Genomic DNA, 23,685 nt, shown 5'->3' with positions numbered 1-23,685 from the left:
AGCTTTCAATGGCTTCCTTTTGTACTTACAGTAAAAACTCAACTTCCTAACACTGGCCCTCTTGAACATCTACACGTTCGTTCCACTCTCATCCTCTGCTCCAGCTACAAAAGCTTCACATACATCAAATTCTTTCCCACTTCATGATCTTTGCCCCAGAACATGCTCCTTCCAAGTTTTATGGTTTTGTTTGCTCATTTTGTTTGCAGTTTGTCTCCCACCACTGGAACGTAGGCATTGTGAATGTAGGGCTTGTCTGAGCTCTGTACCCAATGAGAAGGGGACCAGCCTAAACCCTGGTGGTGGTGAACAATGCTGAATGAACAAATGCATCTCTTATTTGTGAGCCTATGAACAATTTTGATTTCTTATTATGGCTTATACTCTATTCTAAATATTCTCAGTATTCTTTAGCAAACATGGATTGCTCTTGAATGTTAAAAAGGTTTAATTTAGTGACTACATTAAATAATTTGCCATGTATAATTATTAAGTCTGAAGTTAATCAATTAGTAATGTCAACTAATATTTTGCAGCAGCACCTAGAATACTTAATATATAGTGTAGGAACATCAGGTAACAGACAAATCAACACACATTATAACTTTGAGGAACTTATGATTCTGAAATGAGAGCTAAGAAATAAACATAGCTATCTATATTCTAATCCAGACTTTTTAAGTTCTAGAAAAGGTACATAAGTTAAGTGTGAGTGATTACTACATGATTTTTTTCTCATTAAATGTTGTTATAATGGGTCTCAAAATTCTGTGGCAGAGTTTTGATCAAGTTGTTTCCATTAAAAATTACTCACTTTAAAAACTAATAACTTAAAGCTGCCCCATGCAGAAAATGCAAAAATAGTCCACAAAACATTCTTCTTTTCTTCTAAAGATTTTGTGATGCGTTGTTATCATTACCCAGTTTTTTACTATTAAACTTAAATGGCCAGTTGAAACAAAGAGTTCTGAGACTGTTCTTGTACCACTGATTAAGACTGTGATGGCAGGTGTTACAGATAATTCCATTTAGCCATATACTATGGTTTGGATTTGTGTCCCTGCCTAAATCTCATGTCGAATTGGAGGAGGGACCTGGTGGGAGGTGATTGGATCATCTCGGTGGATTTCCTCCTTGCTGTTCTTGTGATAGTGAGTGAGTCCCTTGTGCAGCTGTTATGTGAAGTAACATAACAATACTATTCGGGTATTGGAATGATAATACCATTCAGGTATTCAAGGCAATACCATTCAGGACATAGGAATGAGCAAAGATTTCCTGATGAAGATACCAAAAATGATTGCAACAAAAGCAAACATTCAAGTTCTTACCTGATCTTACAGCAAATATTTCTCCATCTTAGTTCATGTTTTATTATTATTTACCCTAAAAGCAAATCTAACATAAAAATAAGAAAAGAATTTTTAAAAACATAAAAACAAATAACAAAGAAAACCACCAGTCTCTGAAGTAAGTTCCCAAGTATGCGTGCAATCGCTGTCTAGATACTAGGCAAGTATTTTCCAGCACTTGGTCTAACTCAGCAATGCTGTTCAGCTTACTTCAGGGAAAATGAGCAGCTTATTTGATATATGCTGGATTAATCTGCCTTTTCTACAGGATAACAGCCTCAGGGAAAGGCACCATTTGGAAATCAAAGCTGAAAATCTTTAAGACCTCCAAAGAACACTAGAGATAAGGTACAACTGAAGTTAAAAAGAAACATTTAATAGCCTTAATTTATCTTAAAGAATAAATGCCTCATGACATTGAAAGATGTTTAGTAAGCTGTTTATTGAAAAGAACCCAGACAAATGTTATGTAAAGGGTGGCAAAGTCTAGCAATGTTATGGTGCTATTTAAAATTACTTTGATAGGCATCCAAATGGGAAGACAGGAAGACAAACTATCCCTGTTTGCAGAGGACATAATTCTATATCTGGAAAACCTCATAGTCTCTGCCCAAAAGCTCCTTTAGCTGATAAACAACTTCAGCAAAGTTTCAGAATACAAAATCAATGTACAAAAATCAATAAAATTCCAATACACCAACATCCAAGTCCAGAGGCAAATCAGTAATGAAATCTCATTCACAGTTGCTACAGAAAGAATAAAATACCTAGGAACACAGCTAACCAGAGAAGTGAAAATCCCTTAAATGAAAAATATAAAACACTGCTCAAAAAATAAAACAGAGATGTCACAAACAAATGCTCATGGATAGGAAGAATCAGTAATGTTAAAAAAGGCCATATTGTCCAAGGGAATGAACAGATTCAGTGATATTCCCATCAAACTACCAATGGCATTCTTCTCAAAACTAGAAAAAAACTATTTAAAAATTCATATGAAACCAACAAAAGAGCCTGAATAGCCAAGACAATTCTAAGCAAAAGAACAAAACTGGAGGCATTACGTTACCCAACTTCAAAGTGTACTACAGGGCTACAGTAACCAAAACATCATGGTACTGGGAGAAAAGCAGACACATTGACCAATGGAACAGAAGAGAGGGCCCAGAAATAAAACTGCACACCTACGACCATCTGATCTTTGACAAAACTGACAAAAACAAGCAATGGGAAAATGAATCCCTATTTGATAAATGGTGCCGAGATAATTGGCTAGCCACATGCAGAAAATTGAAACTGAACCCCTTTTTGATACCATATACAAAAATCAACTCGAGATGGATTAAAGACTTAAGTTTGAAACCTAAAACTATGAAAACCCCTTGTAGATAGCCTAGGAAATACCATTCAGAACATAGGAATGAGCAAAGATTTCCTGATGAAGATGCCAAAAACAATTGCAACAAAAGCAGAAAAACCACAAATGGAATCTAATTAAACCAAAGAACTTCCACACAGCAAAAGAAACTACCAACAGAGTAAACAGACAGCCTACAGAATGGGAAACAAATTTTTGCAAACTATGCTTCTGACAAAGGTCTAATATCCTAAATATATAAGGAACTTACACAAATTTTCAAGCAAAAACAAACCCATTAAAATGTGGGCAAAGAACATGAACAGACACTTCTCAAAAGAAGACATACAAACGGCCAATAAGCACATAAAAAGAAAGCTCAGTATCACTGATCATTAGAGAAATGCAAATCAAACCACAATGAGATACTATCTCACATCACTCAGAGTGGCTATTATTAAAAAGTCAAAGATGCTGGTGAGGTTGTGGAGGAAAGGAAACCCTTATACATTGTTTGTAGAAGTATAAATTCATTCAGCCATTGTGGACAGCAGTGTGGAGATTCCTCAAAGAGCTAGAAACAGAATTACCATATTACCTAGCAATTCCTTTACTGGGTATATAACCAAAGGAATATAAATTGTTCTACCATAAAGACACATGCACTTGTATGTTCAATGCAGCACTATTCACAATAGCAAAGACCTGAAAGAAATATAAGTTTCCATCAATGGTAGACTGGAAAAAGAAAACATAGAACATATACACTATGGAATGCTATGGAATGAGGTCATGTCCTCTGCAGGAACATGGATGGAGCTGGAGGCCATCATCCTTAGCAAACTAATGCAAGAATAGAAAAGCAAATACTGCATGTCCTCACTTATAAGTGGGAGCTAAATAATGAGAACACACGGACACATACAGGGGAACACCACACACTGGGTCCTACTTGAGGGAGAAGGGTGAGAGGAAGGAAAGGACCTGAAAAAAGTAACTATCTAGTACTATGCTTAGTATCTACATGACAAAATAATCTGTATACCAAACCCGCTTGACACCAGTTTACCTATGTTACAAACCTGCACATGTACCTCTGAACCTAAAAGTTAAATAAATACATAAAATAAAGAAAATAAAATTATGTTGACTCTTTTTGCTCTTATTTTCCTATTTACTTCTTGAGAAGTATTTGTAGCTATAGTTTTATTAATAAGAGGCATCCTCAGAATTCTAGACATGAACTACTTAATAAATGATAGTTACCATTGATTGTGTAATCACGGTAATATGCAAAGAAATCTAGTCACATTTTTCCTGTATCCTTTATAAAGCCTGATCCTGCCTCAGTTCACCTTGGTTATTTAATACATATTTATTTTACTACATCGTTGGGAAAACATTGTATTGAAATGAAAAAATGATTCTCAATTCAATCACTTATTAGCACTTATTAATAATCTATGGTTTTTCATAGATTTTCTATGGTTTTTCATTGATTACATAACTGCTAAAGTTCCTCCTGGCTGTAAACTGTAAATCCTTTAGTTTTAGTATTCTCTCTCCTTCTCCTTCCTTCCTTCCTTCCTTTCCTTCCTTCCTTCCTTTTTCTTTTTTTCTCTCTCTTTCCTTCCTTTCTATGTCTGTATAACATACATTCCCCTTCTCAGACCATATTCACCCATTCAACCAATATTTGTTGAAGACTTACCACCCACTCTTCCAGTGTAATTCAGCAATATCAAATAAATCTTTGCCTGCTCATGGATTCCTTGAGAGAAGACTCAGTCTGATCCATTCTTAACATTTTTCCATGGTGTCTGGAAGAGGGTATTTGCCTTGTAGACACACACACACACAAAATTAATGAAGTGAACTTTTCACTACTTCAGATTTTGAAATGCAGTCCTGTTTTTGATAAATTATAGTTAAAGGAACACCAGATGGCCTCAGAGACATTGAACCAAGGAGACAAAATGTAGATAATTATAGGCAGTTACCTTTTTCTAAATGTGTTCATCTTCCATAGAAGTTTAATTTTCACAAATTATACATCTCTGTCCTTTAGACGACCTTCAGAATTCTGATTTCAGACTTTCATAAGCAACAGACACACATTTTAAGCTATCACGAAAAAGAACTCTTCTTAGGCTATTCAATTTTGATGACATCACCATTTATGTGCACCAGAGGTTTTATAATTATTTTATTCTTATTTCATTTTTGTCCTTAACACTTGACAAAAAAAATATGAAAACTGAAAAATAAAACATGCTGACTTGGCTGACAAGAACTATGGCTCTCATAAACCTAATACATTTTAAATAGCAGTAGAAAACTTTTAAGGTTTTAAAAATATATCTTAACCAGATTCTGATTAGATTTAAGCAGGTCTACCCTGTATTTGGTTGTTAAATTAAAACAAACAAAAAAAAACAACTTTAATATGTATAAAGTGTTGGAATTTTATCATGGAGGATTAAGTGTAACAAAAAGAGGTTGCTTTTTTATTTTTTCTTTAAACTCTCTGGGAAGAGACACTCTTCCCATATTTGACTATTATCTGATTAACGTGCATGAGACTTTCACACACATTTTCAAAAATGCATTTGATATGAAAGTATATCTATCCAACAGGGGTCTCTGATAGCCAACTGGTGGTGGTATCCTTTCTTTTATTTCTCTCTCTTTTTTTTTCTTTTCTTCTGTCTCCTTGTTTTTCTGTATATTCTCTACTTATGCATTAGGCTTGCTAGTGACACCTAGAGGTATCTGCAGGCATGGCATACCACAGGATAAAAGAGTTGGTTGATCGCTACTATGAATTTTAAATAATTAGAGGTTTTGGAACCTATATGTTTTCTTTTGTCTCATTTTTACAAATGCTACAGAGAGTTTGAAGACATTTGATAATTTTTAAAATGCTTGGCTAGTTCAGTATGGCACAGTCGAAAATGTGTATGTGTGTTCGCACTGGATTAAAAACGTGACTCTGTCATTGATCAGCTGAGCAACATATTCACTTAAAAAGTTGGGTTCCATATTTATAAAATGTCTATTAAGATACTAATCACTTCAGATTTTTGTAAGAATCAGATGTATGTATATAGAGCACCTGACATATAGTAGATACTAAATAAATGGTAGTTATTATCATGATGTTCATATTTTGTTCATATAATGTTCATATTTTCTATTACACTGGATTAAATTATTTTTACATTTAAAACATGGGTACAATTAAATGAAATTGAAGATTGTCCCCTCAAGAAAACCTTGAAAATTAAAAGCAAAATTGACTGTCACTTCATATTTTTATCTGATTTTTAAGAAAGTGTTAATAAATTCATAAATGTTTAACAGAAGAGCCTTGGGTATCAGTGACAAAAGCTCAAATAATTAAGACAGTGAATAAATTAATTGTGAAAGCAGATCTCTTCCTTAAAAATAAGACATTGAACAAAATGTTTCTCCATTTTCTCGTAACTCAGAGATACTAAAATGGTACTGAATCATGACCACTCTCCTTATCCTTACTAACTGAAAGGAGAAAATGTTCAGAAACAGTGAAATTCAAAGAATTTACATCTCAAAATTAAGCAGTAAGAAATGCTGAATGTCTCCTTCTTCCCACTGATCCAACTTTAAAAAGGTCTTTAAATCCTTAGAGGAAAACACAGGGGAACCATTAAAACAAACAAGAATCAACAGCCAAGGGAAGAATTTGAATTGTTTCATTTCTTTGTTTATTTTATTGTTTATATATATATATATTTTTTCTTCTCCTCCAAATATTTTTTAGTCCTCTGACCTGGATAGTGATTTCTTTTCCCAACACCTCAAAACTGCCTCCACTCTTTTTCTTTTTTCATCCTCTTTCATGATTGTTTTTATTTATGGTTCGTCTGTTGATTCTACATTGTAAGATATAAGGGCAATTTGAAAACATCTTGAGCTTAGTACCAACTTTATTAAATGATAAAAGTGTGAGCTCCAGAAAGCAAACTATGGGCCTGAAAACTGTTGGTATTTTTAAAAGCAGTGGGCATATATAGAGGAAGGACACATTCTGTACTAGGGTTTCTCTCAGAAGCGATAGGGTTACATATTCAGTAATGGATAGGACAAGAAGTGAAGACACCATAAGAGATTGACTGTGTATTTCCATTAAAGTGAATTACATGAGCAAGTTAACAGAGGCAGAAAGAATACAGGTTTAAACTTGATGACTTGGGTGAAGAGCAAGTCATCAAGTTTCAGGGCTACTGGAGAAGATCCAAGAAATGTGGACAATATCGAAGACAGCTTTGAAAGACAGAGTCTAAGGAGGCTGACTCTAGTGAAGAGCATAACATCTCTGAGAAAATAATTTTGGTGACAAAATGGAGAAAGAGTGGTAGGAAGAGGTATAACTTACTCATTGTAACATTCCAAGCCTAAGGTTTCAAGTGCCTAAAATAATAAATTTGGGATGCTTATCTAACTACTTAATATTTCCAATAGAAAATAATACTGCATTTATAGTTGCAGTAGAGTTTACCATGTGGTTTTATATTATTTTATTTTTTACAACCACCTTCTGAACTAAGGAAGGGATTGTTATTTTTGCTTTACAGAGGAGAAATGTGATACTCAGAGGGTGTGGGTGACAAGCTCCAAGACACAGGTAATAAGTAAAATTTTGATCTCGTCTTTTAATTGAAACTAGAAACATAGGAAAAAACAACAGAAATTACAACAATTTAACAGTTATTTAGAGTTATCAATGATTTGGGATTTAAAAATACAGAATTTAACATTTCTGGTTTCAAAGCAATACACGGTTTCCATATGACACTATAGAATATTTTAAGTAAAAAAGAAAAGATAATTTATCTGATGTATAGTTAATTGTGCGTTAATAGTTCTCATGTTATGAGCTTGGGATTATAATTGGAAATTATATCTGAAAGTAATAAAATCATAGTTGATGATAGAATGAGACAGGCTTTACCAGCCTTTCCAAAAATCAGATGACTTTCCGAATTTTATTTTTAAAAAGTCCACCAAATAATTTTTTGAAAGATTAATAGGTTTTCACAGAGCACAAATACATAAAATAATGGCTGCCTTTTGAAAGATTACATTGTTTTCACTTATCTCATTGGTATTTGAGGAGAAATCAGGACTTGTATTTTCTCACAAAATGTGAAGGGAAAGGCTCTAATAGCATTTTAAACCACCAAAAGGGCATGATTGATTATTATACTCATGTGGTTGAATTTCTTTAAATTTTGCTTTTTAATGAATCTTTAAATTATAGTGTTAATAGTTACACTTGTTAATTTCAATAGACTATTTTCTGTAATAGAAAAAAAACAAAACATGTAGCATAACTAAAGAAAATCAAGTGAAATGGAAGAGTAAATGATAGATTCTCCAGTCTCTGTTAATCTCATCCAGGCTTTGTTAATCTCGTGGTTGAAACCAGAAACTTGCATGCCAATCATTTGGTGTGTACTACATACACTCTGATTTAAAAGATATCTGGAATGATACAGCATCAGATTGTTCCTTCTAACACTTAAGTGTCCTTGATACATGGAAAAGAGAAGAAAGTGCCAGTCAGGCAGATTAAGACCTTTACTTATAAATGATTCATTTCCCTGCTTGCTTAATTTCTAAAAGTAGATATCTGGGTGTTGTCCAACAAAATGAATGGAAAAGTGCCAGCCTGCATGATATATACATGTGAGACTGAAGTCACCTGATATCTGGGTCAAGAATTCATGTTAAACACTGAAGGATGCACTTCAAACAGGTTTATACTTTACACAACTTAAAAATAAAAGTTAATAAGACTACAACTTTTGAGAGGGGCTAATTTGCTTTGTAGTGAATTGCATCCAAGTATGTATATAATAGTTGATGTATGTGTATATAAATGATATAAAAGTTGAAGAGATATCCTAATTTCCCACTGGTTTGTTGACCACATCTTTATTCCCAGAACCTATGAATATCTTACTTTACATGGTGGAAGGGACTTTGAAGACATTAATTTAAGCACCTGGAGATGGATGATTCTGGATTATTTGGATAGGCATGATATAATCACAAGAGAGAGGGAGAAGAATCAGAGTCAGTAGAAGAAAGTGTAACGATAAAAGCAAAAGGCTGGAGCTATGCAAGGTTCAGGCCATGAGCCAATAGATGCAGGAAGCCTCCAGAAGCTGAGAAAAGTCAGGAAAAGTATTCCCCCGAGAAGAAACGCAGCCCTGCCAATCTCTTTCTTTTTCCCTGGAGACCCATTTTGGACTTCTGCCCTCCCACCAGACTAGTAAGGTAACAAATTCGTGTTGTTTTAAGACACAAAGTTTGTGTTTATTTCTTTATTTTAGAGACAGTGTCTCGCTCTGTCCTGCAGGTTGGAGTGCGGTAGCACACTCATAGCTCGCTGCAGTCTTGAACTCCTGGGCTCAAGCAATCTTCCTACCTTAGGCTTTCAAGAAGCTAGGACTACAGGCTCATGCCACCATGCCCAGCTAGCTTTTTATTTGTGTGTGTGTGTGTGTGTGTGTGTGTGTGTGTGTGTGTGTGTGTGTGTGTGTTTGTTGTTGTTGTAGAGATAGGCTTTTGCTATGTTACTCAGGCTGGACTCCAATTCCCCAGCTTCAAGCAATCCTTCTGCCTCGGCCTCCCAAAGAACTGGGATTACAGGTGTGAGTCACCATGCCAGACCTGTGGTAATATATCACAGCAGCAATAAGAAACATAATGAAAGTAAGATTTCCAAATAAATACATAATAATCACATAACTTTGCTATAATTAACCATTTCTGTATTGTTCAACTTTAGCTTGTTTCCATCTTTTTCTATTATAAATAGTGCTGAAGTGAATATCCTTATGCATACATGTTAGCATACACTTCTGATTTATTTTCTTTAGATTAAAAAACTGGAAATGGCTTGGAGCAATGGCTCATATCTGTCATCCCAGCACTTTGGGAGGATGAGGCAGGCAGACTTGCTTGAGCCCAAGAGTTTGAGACCAGCCTAGGCAACATGGTGAAACCCCGTCTCTACAAAAAATACAAAAATTAACTGTGTGTGGTGGCACACATCTGTGGTCCAGCTTCTCAGGAGGCTGAGGTAGGATGATCACTTGAGCTTGGGAGGCTAAGCCTGCGGTGAGTTGTAATTAGGCCACCACACTCCAGCCTGGGCAACACACTGAGACTCTGTCTCTAAATAAATTAATTAATTAAATAAATAAATAAATAAATAAAATTAGAAAAAAACCTGGAAATGAAATGACTGCTGTAAAATTTTTTAAATATTTAAACACAAAGACAGTAGAGAGCAACATACAACTAACACTTCGATTCATACGTGAAGATGAACTTTTATTAATATAAGTAAAATATTCGTGATAGAGATCAAGTACCATTGAATCCCCTTTTCCATCCTCTCTCCATACTCTCATCTCCTCCAATACAAAGACTGAAAAATATGGAATGATTCACAAATGTGTGAACCACCCTTGCACAGGGACAGTGCTGATCTCTGCACTGTTCTAATTTTAGTATCTATATTAATGAAGCAAGCACCAGGGTTTTATTTTATTCTTAAAAACACCCTTGAAGAAAGTAGCCAAGGTTATACATTATAGCTTGTTTATGACAACAATCCTTTTAGACTCCAAAATATCTTCATCGACAAGAAAAGGCAAATACGGGCCTTTTGAATGAGAAAGAGAACGCAGAATTGAATAATGAGCCAATTGGAGCTATTTTTGCTGGATAGGCATTTCATTTTCACTGTTGATTTTACCTCACATTTAAAGTATGAAATGTTAAAATTTTAAAAATCTTCTAATTATGCATTTACAAACCATTACTGTCACCATTCCCAAATTAGCCAGACTGGTCTGTGTTCTGAACTGTGAAGAAAAGGCAATAAAGAGGATATTGTTCCCTTTACTGTAACTCCACTGTTTTATTCGAGTGTCATAGTGCCTACTTCACAATCTGATTTGAGAAGAGGTTCTTCTGTCAAGCTTGATCATAATTTGGATGAACTCTCTACTTAGGCAGAACACAGCTCTGTTATGATGATGAGGATTCATTCCAATTGTAGAATATTACAAAACTAGAAGTTGACCTAACGGAATCCCCAAATTAAAAAAAAAAAAAATCAAATATAAGATTTTCTCAAGGTCTGTAACTGTTTGATAAGTTTTACATTCCAAACTGTATTTATGACAGTATCAGTTTCTATTGAACTACTATGTTGATTCATTTGGAAGAACAAGTCTCAGACCCTCATCAATCTAAATATTCTCCAGCCTTGGCAACATGGTGAAACCCTGTCTCTACTGAAAAAAAAAAAAACAACTAGCCAAGTGTGGTGGTGTGCACCTGTAGTCCAAGCTACTAGGGAGGCTGAGGTGGGAGGATTACTGGAGGCCAAGCGGTGGAAGTTGCAGTGAGTCAAGATCATGGTACTGCATTCCAGCCTGGGTGACAGAGTGAGACCCTGTCTTAAAAAATAAATAAATAGGCCGGGTGTGGTGGCTCACTCCAGCACTTTGGGAGGCAAAGGTGGGTGGATCACAAGGTCAGGAGTTCGAGACCAGCCTAGCCAGCATGGTGAAACCCCGTCTCTACTAAAAAAAAAAAAAAAAAAGGTAACTGGGCATGGTGGCATGCGGCTGTAATCCCAGCTACTCAGGAGGCTGAAGCAGAATTGCTTGAACCCGGGAGGTGAGGCTGCAGTGAGCCGAGATTGCACCACTGCACTTCAGCCTGGGCAACAGAGCAAGACTCCATCTCAAAAAATAAAAAATAAAAATAAAATAAATAAATATTCTAACACAAGATTTAGATAATACAGCTTACACAAAAACAACAAGATATAAATTTACTGCCGTTTAAATGATACATATTCGGAATTAATTCCTATAAAGTATTTTACGTAACCAAAAGCATACATCACAAAGCTAAAAATTAGTATTTGGGTAACAGTGAACTCTTGAAACACAAAGTATTTATTTCTTACAGTCTGTACTATTTTCTCAGATAAAGCCATGAATAATGTGTTTTTTCATTGCTTTCAATAATTTAAAAAGTTATTTAAAGCTAAAATAAATAATCAAATAATAGATGTCATTATATGTATGTATAAGCAATGAGAGATTTTATGTGTAATTAAAGGGCTAGTTTGCCAAGACATCAATTATATCCCTGTTTAAAATAATGACCATATGAATAATGCACCTCCCTCTATAGGTATGTTTTACTTATTCTGATAAATGAAGCAAGGAAGCAAGGAAGAAGAAAGTTTCCATAAATACCTCTAAAAAGCCCTATAGGAGAAACTATTGTTTTAGAATCAAAAGGATTTAAGCTTTGACTGGTAACATGTAAACATAATCAAGGAGGAGCCATTAAATAAGATGGGCTGGTCTTCAACTTACCTGTTACTGTCCTTCCTAAATTCTGAGTAACAATTCATTATATAAACAGGTTTCATCTTAGGGGAATGTGCTTCATATTTAATTTTTAATGTATGCTTCTTCCTTTCTAATCCAAATAAAACCCACTTCAGAAATATAGACACTTATGCCGGGCGCAGTGACTCATGCCTATAGTCCCAGCACTTTGGGAGGCCGAGGCCAGCAGATCACCTGAGGTCAGGAGTTCGAGACCAGCCTGGCCAACATGGTGAAACCCTGTCACTACTAAAAATACAAAAAATTAGCCAAGTGTGGTGGCGCATGCCTGTGGTCCCAGCTACTCGGGAGACTGAGGCAGGAAAATGGCTTGAACCCAGGAAGCAGAGGTTGCAGTGAGCTGAGATCACACCACTGTACTCCAGCCTAGGCAACAGTGAGACTCCATCTCAAACCAAAACAAAACAAAAAATGTAGACACTAGTGAAGTGTAAAAAAAAAAAAAAAAAAAAAAAAAATCATTCATTAGCCAGGCACAGTGGTTTGCTCCTATAATCCCAGCTACTGGAGAGTTTGAGGTAGAAAGAAAACTTGAGGCCAGAACTTCAAGACCAGCCTGGGCAATCCCATCTCTACAAAAAATAAAAATAATAAATATTATTCATTGTTATTTTATAGAAGTACATTTTCTTTTAAGATTATCCTCATTCGTCATTAACATTAGAGAGAGAGTATAAAAAATGCATTCATATACACGTGTATAATGGAAATTTATTGTGATGTCTTCAACCTAGGGTTCTTTTGGATGTGTGGTGTTGGGATGACTTGCATAATTTAATCACCTAAAAAGCTTGTTAAAAAATTACTTTCCCACGTTCCGCCCAGAGTCAGACTCACTGAATCAGAATCACCAGGCCGGGTGTGGTTCAGAAGTCTGCATCTGAAACAAGACTATCTGGTGATACTGGTAGAGGCAGTGGAAGGAGGGACCTCCAAGCAGCATTGCTTTAGGGGCTAATGTCAGATTTATCTAAGGTTTACTCTATAAAGCTTTCTTATAGTGCATTTCGATGTAATACCGGAGGATCTCTATTGCATATTAAGTGAGGTTTTTTTTGTTTTGTTTTGACGGAGTTTCACTCTTATTGCCCAGGCTGGAGTGCAATGGCACAATCTCAGCTCATCACAACCTCCATCGCAATTGTTCAAGCAATTCTACTGTCTCAGCCTCCTGGTAGCTGGGATTACAGGGCCCTCCTGCCATGCCCAGCTAATTTTTTGTATTTTTAGTAGAGACGGAGTTTCACTATGTTGACCAAGCTGGTCTTGAACTCCTGACCTCAGGTGATCCACCCACCTTGGCCTCCCAAATCACCCCTGGGATTACAGGGGTGAGCCACTGCACCCAGTCCATGAGGCTTCTTTTTAAACTAATGATTAACAGCGAATGGAACTGCCCATAATGGCAGTCCTTACGGAGTCACTAAATTAGTCCCATCCCCAATTTGATACTGAGTCATTCAAAGCTACTTAAATGCTGACTCCTGCAAGCAGTTGTGTAACGGCACTGATTAGCCATTATACATGATTGGTATTTTGTGTGCTATTTAATGGTCTCTTTTAATAAGCATAAAAATCTAATTCCTTTCTCATACACCCCACTTCTAGGGTATGGCAGCTACACCACAGCCCCATTAAGAATAACTGTCTTTCTTGGCAGGGCATGGTGGCCTGTAATCCTAGCACTTTGGGAGGCCAGGGAAGGAGGATCACTTGAGTCCAGGAGTTCGAGACCAACCTGGGCAACACAGTGAAATCTTGTCTCTACAAAAACTAAAGATAAATAAAAATTAGCCAGGCATGGTGGCACACACTTGTGGTCCCAACTACTTGGGAGGCTAAGGTGGAAAGATCGCTTGAGCCTGGGAGGTCAAGGTTGCAGTGAGCCATGACAGTTGGGTGAGACTACCAACTTTACCAAAATATATATGTGTGTGTGTGTGTGTGTGTGTGTGTGTGTGTGTTAGCCAGCTACTTGGGAGACTGAGCAGGGAGAATCGCTTGAGCACAAGTCAAAGCTTCAGTGGGCTATGATTGTGCCACCGCACTCCAGCCTGGTCTGCAGAGTAAGACATGGCCTCAAAACAAAACAAACAAAAAGGAATAACTATCTTTTTAATATTCCCATTAACAGAGATTTTATATTGTAGTTTGTATTTTTAAAAATAGACTTCCTTTCTTTCTCAAAAGCAAAACTATAACATCATTTGTTTTTCTATCTACATATCCTTGAAACTACCTTTACAAAATGATGACAGTAAGAGAAATCTGACATAGTTGACTCCATCTTGCTTCTGACCTCCAAGCTGTCCTTGATCATTCCTGGGCATGGGCCAAGCTAACTTTGGGAGGAATCTAGTTTATAGTTTTACTTGAAAGCAAGAATTATAATGGTCCCTCCCTAAAACAAATCCCCTCTTTGTTCAGGGGCCTACAACCACCTTTGGAAGACTAATAAAAGGCCACAAGAATAGGATTATGAGAGGTACCTGAATTATGATAAGCTAGGCATAGTTTCTATAATCTTTTATTGCTCAGGGCTTCTGTGGCCAGAGGTCACAAGATGTGTGAGTTTCCCAGTTGCTCATATAGAGAAAGTCACTATTGTAGAACCTAAGATTGGTTTTCAGAGATATCTTTCAGACTGACCCCACCAGGACTCCTGACTCATGACTCAACTGATCCTGTGGCCCCACCCAGAGGCAGACTCAGTGCGCAAGGATGGTTTTCCACACCCCTATGAATCCATCCCCAACCAATCAGCAGCACCTATTCCCTAGCCCCTACCCACCAAATTATCCATAAACACTCTAACCTCTGAGCCTTTGGGGAGACTGATTTGAGTAATAACTTCAATTCTCCCTCAGGGGCCAGCCTCACATCAGTTAAACTCTTTCTCTACTGTCATGCTGTGGTCTCAGTGGATGCTTTTCATTTGTGTGGTGGGCAGGAAGAACACTCAGATGATCAGAGTCCTTTTCCTAAAATATCATCAGATTTGCAGGAAATAATGACAAGTTCATCCTGTTAAGAATCACATTTATGTAAAAAACTCAGGACCAGGCATGGTGGCTCACACCTATAATCCCAGCACTTCAGGAGGCTGAGGGAAGAGGGTCACTTGAGCCCAGGAGTTCAAGACTAGCCTGGGCAACATAGTGAAATCCTGTCTCTACAAAAAATAAAGACAAATAAAAATTAGCCAGGCATAGTGGCACACACTTGTGGTCCCAACTGCTTGGGAGGCTAAGGTGGGAAGATCGCTTAAGCCTGGGAAGTCAAGGTTGCAGTGAGCCATGATAGTACCACTGTAATCCATCCTGGGTGACAGAGTGAGACCCCATCTCAAAAATAAATAAATAAAATTCAGATACCAATGAACATCAAATAAAAATGCAGATACCAAGTCAAGTGGCCATTATTAATCTTGGATCTAATTTTAGAGTTTATAAAATTGGCTACACAAGGCTTGAGGTTAATGATGTGAGGACTCTTGGGTATCACTTGGAACCAAGAGAGGGATCATTATGTGGTTGTAACTCTGTGTCTATCCTCTCATTATATTATCTCTATATTTCTCCCTGTCCTGTATCAGGAATCATTCTTTGGTGCTGTCTCCAGAACTACATGTCAGTTATCTCTGATCATCATTTGCTAATATATGTATCTATCCAGAGTATGCTCAGTTGTTATAGCTTCTCACAGATCTTCAGAGTCTTTTAAATGTTACCTCTCGATTTTTATCTTTCAATGAACTTCCTCCCACTCAAGCATGGAGTTCTTTGCTCCTACTCCTCTTACACATCCTCTGTCTTCATGTTCAGATATGACCAAGGATAGTGTATGCACTCTGTACTGTAGTGCAAGCATTTCTTGCCTAGACTTTTGATCTTGGTTGGCCTTCATCAAGTAAGTTTAAAAGTGAATTCTCAGGTCCCTAAGCAATATATCTTTTTGCTTTCCCTACTACACAAAATAGAAAGTTTAATGGTCTTTGGGGATGAATACAAAACACTCTTGCAGTAGCCCATTTTCACACTACTGTTAAAGAACAACCTGAGACTGGTTGATTTAGAAAGAAAACGGGTTTAATTGATTCACAGTTCTGCATGGCTGGAAAGATTTTAGGAAACTTACAATCGTGGCAGAAGACAAAGAGGAAGCACGTTTTACATGGCGTCAGGAAAGAGAGAGCGCAGGGGGAGGTGCCACACTTTTAAACCATCAGATCTCATGAGAACTCACTAACTATCACAAGAACAGCAAGGAGGAAATCTGACCCCATGAACCAATCACCTCCCACCAGGGCCCTCCTCTGACACGTGGGGGTTACAGTTAGAGATGAGATTTGAGTGGAGACACAGAGCCAAACCTCAACTCTCCAGTCCCTGACATACAGTAAGTAACTAACATGATCATCTTAATCCAATATATTAGAAAGCTTTTCTCTCTCATTGCCACAGGATTTAGAGGTTATGGAATATTTACAAGTTGTATAATGAAAATATAGAGATGATGTTTTTTATTTGGGGGATCTGTTTATTTTATTGAAGGCCCCAAATCGAGATAGAAATTCAAAATTTCAAAACCCAAGTCATATTGACTACTGAAAAGACAGGAAAAGCATAAAGAATGATAAATAGAAAAATGAACTGAAACTAAAATGCTATTCGAAAAATTTTAAATAAGAAAGTCACTGAACTATTTTCAAAGTGACATATCAGAAAGAGAAACTTGCAAACAGCTAAAGCTAGTGAGACGGTCCCAAAAACCAATAAGGAGAAAAATCATCCTAAAAATGATGGATGATTTAATCAGGACAACTAAAATTAAACCAGAAGGAGAGATTGCACACAGATAGTAAAATATGTCAGACCACATATTCTGTAGAGCTAGAAAAAAATGGGAGTATTGAATTCTTTAATAATAAATGGAATCCTCTAAGTATTAAAAGAAACCAATAGACTTTTCCAGTTATGTGCAAAAAGCATTCATTAACAATAGCACATTAGCATTCATTAAAATTTCTTGGATGCTCTTAAGAGATTCTAAAGCTTTCATTTGCCTTTTAATACACAAATTACACTGTGATTTGTCTGTCATTTTAAGTAGGTCAGAGAATACCTGAGTTTCACTGTTCCTTCATCTTTTGCAGGATTTCAATAAATAGTGCATACGTATTTCAGTGAATTAGTCATGATTAAATAATACTTATGTTCTACTGGAAAAAAGCATTGGTGGCCAAATTCTGTAACTTCTAAAGTACTTGGCCCTGACAAACTCAATACGAAGCTATAGGAAAGGTCAAAGTGTACAATAACATATTACTTGAAAGTTACATATTACTTTTTTTGCTCACATGGCTTTTCATATTATTATTAGATCAATGTAATATTATCATATGTATTTCTCTGAAATATCTCCCATCCTTTTTTGTTTGTAGTTAACTTATAAGATATTATTATGTATGTATGTTATATGGTATATGGTTATACGTATATAACCATGTATATAACTAATGGTTATATGTTTTACTTTTGTCATTTTTTCTGCTATAAGTACAATTTCAGTACTATTATGAACCAAAAACATATTTTTGACTGTCCTGGCAACTTACTTTGGTGTTGACATACTTCATAACATTTATCACAACATATTTGCTAATGGGAATACAGGTTGCAGTTTAAAAATTAAAAATGACAGGTGTGGACCTTTGGAGCATAATGTCTTCTGAGCCAAGATTTTGTATATTTCTCTTTTGAAAGACGCTAGTTAGTCCTATCTGGTTTGATACACTGTGAAAAGAAGTCTTCCGCCTGACTTGCCTGTGCCATCAGCATCAACTCAATGTGAAAGATATGTTCAACTTGTTCCATTAAAATGAGGGGTTGTTTATTAGCTTATTCTAAACGGATCTCCCAAATATTTGTCTATGAATTCTCTTCTAGTATAACACTGTTTATCTAATTATTTAATAAATTATTCATTTATCAGAACAAGAGGGAACATTATATTGTTTTTAAATTTAGAAATATACATTCAGATTTGCTAAGCATCACGTGTGAAGTAAATATGATTTTCTATAAAATTCTGGGTTTACCAGCCTGGGCAGCATAGTGAAGCACTGTCTCTACAAAAATACAAAAATTAGCTGGGTGCAGTGGTGTGTGCCTGTGGTCCCAGCTACTTAGGGGGCTGAGGTGGGAGGATTGCTTGAGCCCAGAAGGTCAAGGCTGTAGTGAACCAAGATCGTGCCACTATTTTCCAGGCTGGGCAACAGAGAGAGATCCTACCTCAAAAAAAAAAAAAAAAAATTCAGGTTTATCTTTTTATCCAGGCGAAAAAATAGGCACAGTGAAGAATCCTGAGATGACTGGGTTGATATTAACCTGTTGATGTGAGTGTGCAGGAACTTGCTGAAGCCATCAAGTTTCAAGTGACTGTATACACAGCAGAAAGAGTTTTCACCACACCCTTTTCTTGCCTTCCGAAGCTTTCACATCACATTACATGAGCAATCTTGACTCTTGTGTATGTTGATTTTAATTATCCACATCCCATGTGAGATTTAGCCTTTATTCCTTAATAAAAGTGGATAAGTTGTGATAATCCAGTAACATTTCTCACATTTAAATGGTTCATATCTGCAATCATGTTGATATTCAATTTCCTTCATTGCAGTAATATGTTTATAGCAAATTAATTCTATGGTATTGTCTTAGTTGAGGATAAAAGAAAAATAAAATAGAAATGGAAGTGCAATATCTTAAGAAACAAAGTAGTAATATTTGAGGATGCAAAGGAGAGTTTTAGGGGGTAAAACCAGATTGCCAGGAAAATTCTGAAGCAAGTGACGATAGAAGGGTAGGTTAGAACAAGAATGAAACCAGAGTGACAAGACTACAAAGCAAACAAACAGGACGAATTTGTCTTTTAAAAATTTAAAATTGGTATATTGCAAAACCATTGCTATAAAGAATATATTATTAAGTAGTATTTAAGACTTTTAGAGTATATGTTTTACAAATCTTAATGTTGAGAATAGAGATTGTTACACCAAGTTTATTAACATGAAATAAAAGAGCAAGTAAAAGTTAATTTTCAGCCAGCAGTCAGTGTTGAATGGTTCATATACAGGTAAACAGATAAATAACTCAAATGTATCTGCATTCTAGTCATGTAGATATGGTACCTTGAAATATGAATGTGGCCTAAGGGATTTATATGGAATGTGTTTTCTTATTCACTTGCTAGCATAATTTTCTTTTCCAACTTAGTTTGGCTTGAACATATGAACTAATTATATGCCATCGTTTTTGTTAAAAATCGTCTCAAGAAAGGAGGTCAGACAAATGTCTGTCAATGGATGAATGGATAAACAAAATGTGTTATGTACAAACAATGGAATATTATTCAGTCTTAAAAAGGAATGAAACTGGATACATGGCACAACATGGATGAATGTTGAGGACATTATACTAAGTGAAATAAGCCAGACCCCAAAGAACAAACATTATATGATTTCATTTATATGAGGTACCTAGCCTAGTCAAATTCATAAAGATGAAAAGTAAAATAGGGGTTATGAATGGATGGGGGAATGTGGAATGGGGAATTATTGCGTAATGAACACAGAGTTTCACTTTGGGATAATGAAAATGTTTTGAAGGTAGAGAATGATGTTGGTTTCTGAGATGGAGTCTTGCCCTTTCACCCAGGCAGCAGTGCAATGGTGTGATCTTGGCTCACTGCAACCTCCACCTCCTGGGCTCAAGCGATTCTCCTGCCTCAACCTCCTGAGTAGCTGCGACTACAGGTGCACACCAGCACACCTGGCCAATTTTTGTATTTTTAGTAGGGACAGGGTTCTTACCGTGTTGACCAGGCTGGTCTCAGACTCCTGGCCTCAAGTGATCTGCCCTCCTTGGCTTCCCAAATTGCTGAGATTACAGGTGTGAGCCACCACAACTGATCCAATGCGAAAGTTCTTAATACCATGAAATTATACACTTAAAAATGGTTAGGATGCTAAATGTTATGTTATGCATATTTCACCACAATAAAAGGAAGTTAGAGAACTTGAAACATCTTTAGTGCATTTAAGATCTTAGGATCACTTTGGAAACATGCTAAAATCCAACCAGAAAGAGTATGGAGAAGCACAAAATAATGGGCTGAGGTCAATATCCATTAGTGTTAAAAGAGCTATTACAACAAATCACTTTAATGAGTCATTTTAGTGAACATCTGTATATAAAGAAATGTCTTTAAGGTCAATCTACCTCTTTTAAGAAATGTTCAAAATATGATAACATGCTCTTCATCTGTTTACTTGTTGAGACTGGATTGATTAATAAAAGATTTTAATTTTTTACGAGAATACATTGATAAGTCAAGTGAGAAAATGAATATATTTATTTGAACTATTTGCTAAGATTTCTAATAACTCAGAAGTCAACTTTCATCTATGCTACTCATGCTGCTTTTTTTTTTTTTTTTCGGAGACAGGATTTTGCTCTGCCACTCAGGCTGGAATGGAATACAGTGGCACAATCTTGGCTCACTGCAGCCTCAGCCTCCCAGGCTCGAGCTGGACTTAAAGTATATGCCACCACACAGAAAATTAGGCTGGCTATTTTTTTTTACTGTTGTAGAGACAAAGTAATGCCATGTTGCCCAGGCTGGTCTAGACCTCTTGGACTCAGTGATCCTCCCACCTGTCTCCCAAAGTGATCGGATCACAGGCATGAGCTACTGTGCCTGGCCTGATGTAACTCATTTTTATCTTACAGATTAAAAGTTAATACTTATTTAGTTAAAAATTATGCAAAGGGATGCTGAGCAGTAGTTTGCAGTCCTGCATTGTGTAGGAGCAGGCAGTATAAGGTTAATGAGTTTAAAGATATAAATATTTTCTATTATGACATATATTAACATTTTCAAACCAAAATGCATAAAAAGGTAGGGGGGAACTGGTGTATTTTTTAAATCTCTTAACAAATATTCTTAAGTCAAAAGAATATACAAATGTGATGCTATTCTATCCCCACCTATTTTGAAAGACTTAACTTACTTTAATGTTAAAGTTAAACCAGATATTATAACTTCATGTACTATATCTTCTTGTTATACTTTAATTATTTCACATTTATTTTTTATAAACATCCTTAATCTCTAAAGTTTTCAGACTATTTAAAAAGGTGCAGGAGTGACATCAGTAAAAATGTTAGAATAAGGATCTCAAAAATTTTCTCCTCTAGAAAAGCAGCTGGCAAAGGTAACAGAATCATCTTTTTCAGGATTCTAGAAATTAACCAAATGCTTGAAGGAACCCAGAAAATGTTTATTCAATAAAAAATAGATACTCAACAAAAACCTGGGAGTTTTATGGAATTTTATCATGCTCTAGTTCTATGTCTTGCTCTTCAACTCAATGGCAACCATAAAAAATAACAGTCTGCATTCTTGGTGCACCTTGCTAGCTATTGGAATTAGAAAACAGAGCTGGAGTCATTTCCGAATATCTGTCCTTATTAGACCTGCCTGACAGATTCCAGAAAGACCCACTTAGAAGGTAACTTGGCAGTTTCCCAGTACTAAAAGCCATATGGCAGGTGGGGGCATTTGTCAGAAACAATTATAAGCAAGAGTTTTACCTTTGTGGTTGCCTATGGAGATTGATAATTGATGGGGCAAATAATAGACTAACCAAAAAGTTTAAAAGGAGAAACTGAAGAATGAGAAATCTAGATGAGTTTTGAGAATCTACAATGTATTTCTGGACTGTAGAAGGCCACGTGCATGCATAAGGCTACAGAAAGACCTTATAAGCCTGTAAGGACTCACTTCTGGCTGACCATCAGCAGAAAGTGAAGGCTTAAAGCAGATTTGCGGACTGCCAGGCTGAGTGTTGAAGGCTAACCCCAACAGGCACACACAGCCCCTTGGCATAGACTGAAATAATTTTTCAATCCATTTTTGTGTGTGTGTGTGGAAACTTCTGTCTAACAATTAGCTGACCCCTTGGCTAACCAAATAGAGACTTAAGAGGCCACTTTTAACAAAGAATACAGACTTTATGAAATTAGTTCAGAAAATTTACTAGATAAACAATGGCTATATCAAGCAGCAATAACAACAAACCCTGGTGAGGGAAAAGAGTCTGATTTATAAAGTTGTCACACGGTATGATTTAAAATGTCCAGTTTCCAACAAAACATTATGAGACATGCACAAAAGTAAGAATATTTGGCCTATGCACAGGGAAAATTCAATCAATAGAGACTATCTCTGAAGAAGCTCCTATGTTGGTTTCACTAGACAAAAATTTAAACAAACTAGTTCAAATATGTTCAAAAACCTGCAATAAACCATGTGTAAATAAGTTTTTTTTAAGCATGAGAATTCATGCTCATAAATGGCATTATAAAAATGAACCAAAAAGGAATTCTGGTTTGAAAAATATAATAACTGAAATGAAAAATTTACTAGAGGGGTTCACCAGATTATCTAAACAGTCAGAAGAAAGAATCAGTAAACTTCAATACAGTCAACTGAGATTATTTTTTCTGAGAGACAAAAAGAAGAAAAAATTAAGGAAAAATGAACAGATATCAGAGAATGGTGGGACAACATCGAGTGCACTGATGGATACAAAACAGAATTCCAGAATGAGAGAACAAAGAGAAGAGACAGAAAAATAGCTGAGGAAGTAGTTGGAAAAATTTATTATATTTGATGAAAATGATTAAGTTATGCATCCAAGAAACTCAACAAACTCCAACTAGGAAAAATATCAAAGAAATCCACACCTAGATATATCATAATAAGCTGTTGAAGGAAAAGAAAGAATCTTGAAAGTACTGCGAGAAATGATTCATCACATAAACAGAATTCTCAATAAGACTGATATTGAATTTCTCATCAGAAATATTGGAGACCAAAAGGCATTGAAATGATATATGCAAAGTGCTAGAAAACATAACAAAACAGAACTTTGTCAACCAAGAATTCTATAGCAGGCAAAACTATTTTTCAAAAATAAAGGTGAAGATAAAACATTCCCAGATAAACAAAAACCAAAGGAGTTCATTGCTGGAAAACCTGCCTGACAAGAAATACTAAAAGGAGTTCTCAGGCTAAAATGAAAGAATACTAGATAGTAACTCTAATTCACATGAATTTTCTTTTTTTTCTAAAAAGCACCAGTAAAAACAACTACATACGTAAACATAAAAGACAGTATAAGGTTTTGTTTTTTTTTTTTTGTAATTTTTTCTCCTGACTTTAAAAGACAACTGCATAAAGCAATATTATAAATCTACGTTGATGGGTGCACAATGTATAAACATGTAATTTATGCCAAAAACAGCATGCGGGGGATAACAAAGCTATATAGGAGCAAAATTTTTGTATGCTATTAAAATTAATTTTGTATTAATTAAAATTAGATCATTATAAATTAAGATATTATAATTCACAG

The 23,685-nt window shown here is 35.8% G+C and overlaps 1 protein-coding gene and 1 non-coding gene across 2 annotated transcripts in view; one reads left to right on the top strand and one right to left on the bottom strand.

Annotated features, from left to right (window-relative positions):
• The window catches only part of LOC105488276 (MAM and LDL receptor class A domain containing 1), a 1,027,522-nt gene extending 1,018,269 nt beyond the window's left edge, over nt 1–9,253 (top strand). The window contains exon 35 of the mRNA XM_071070418.1: nt 7,326–9,253. Coding sequence (XP_070926519.1) covers nt 7,326–7,338 — 13 coding nt within the window. The 3' untranslated portion in view covers nt 7,339–9,253. The remainder of the gene's footprint in view (nt 1–7,325) is intronic.
• A 942-nt stretch (nt 9,254–10,195) lies between these two features.
• Nucleotides 10,196–10,299, bottom strand: LOC112427794 (U6 spliceosomal RNA). The gene has a single exon (XR_003019533.1). It is a non-coding gene; the product is annotated as a U6 spliceosomal RNA (small nuclear RNA).
• Between the last annotated feature and the right edge of the window lie 13,386 nt (nt 10,300–23,685).

This window comes from Macaca nemestrina, chromosome 9 (genome assembly GCF_043159975.1).
Source record: "Macaca nemestrina isolate mMacNem1 chromosome 9, mMacNem.hap1, whole genome shotgun sequence".
NCBI lineage: Eukaryota > Metazoa > Chordata > Mammalia > Primates > Cercopithecidae > Macaca > Macaca nemestrina.
This window is presented reverse-complemented; position numbering and strand designations above follow the sequence as displayed.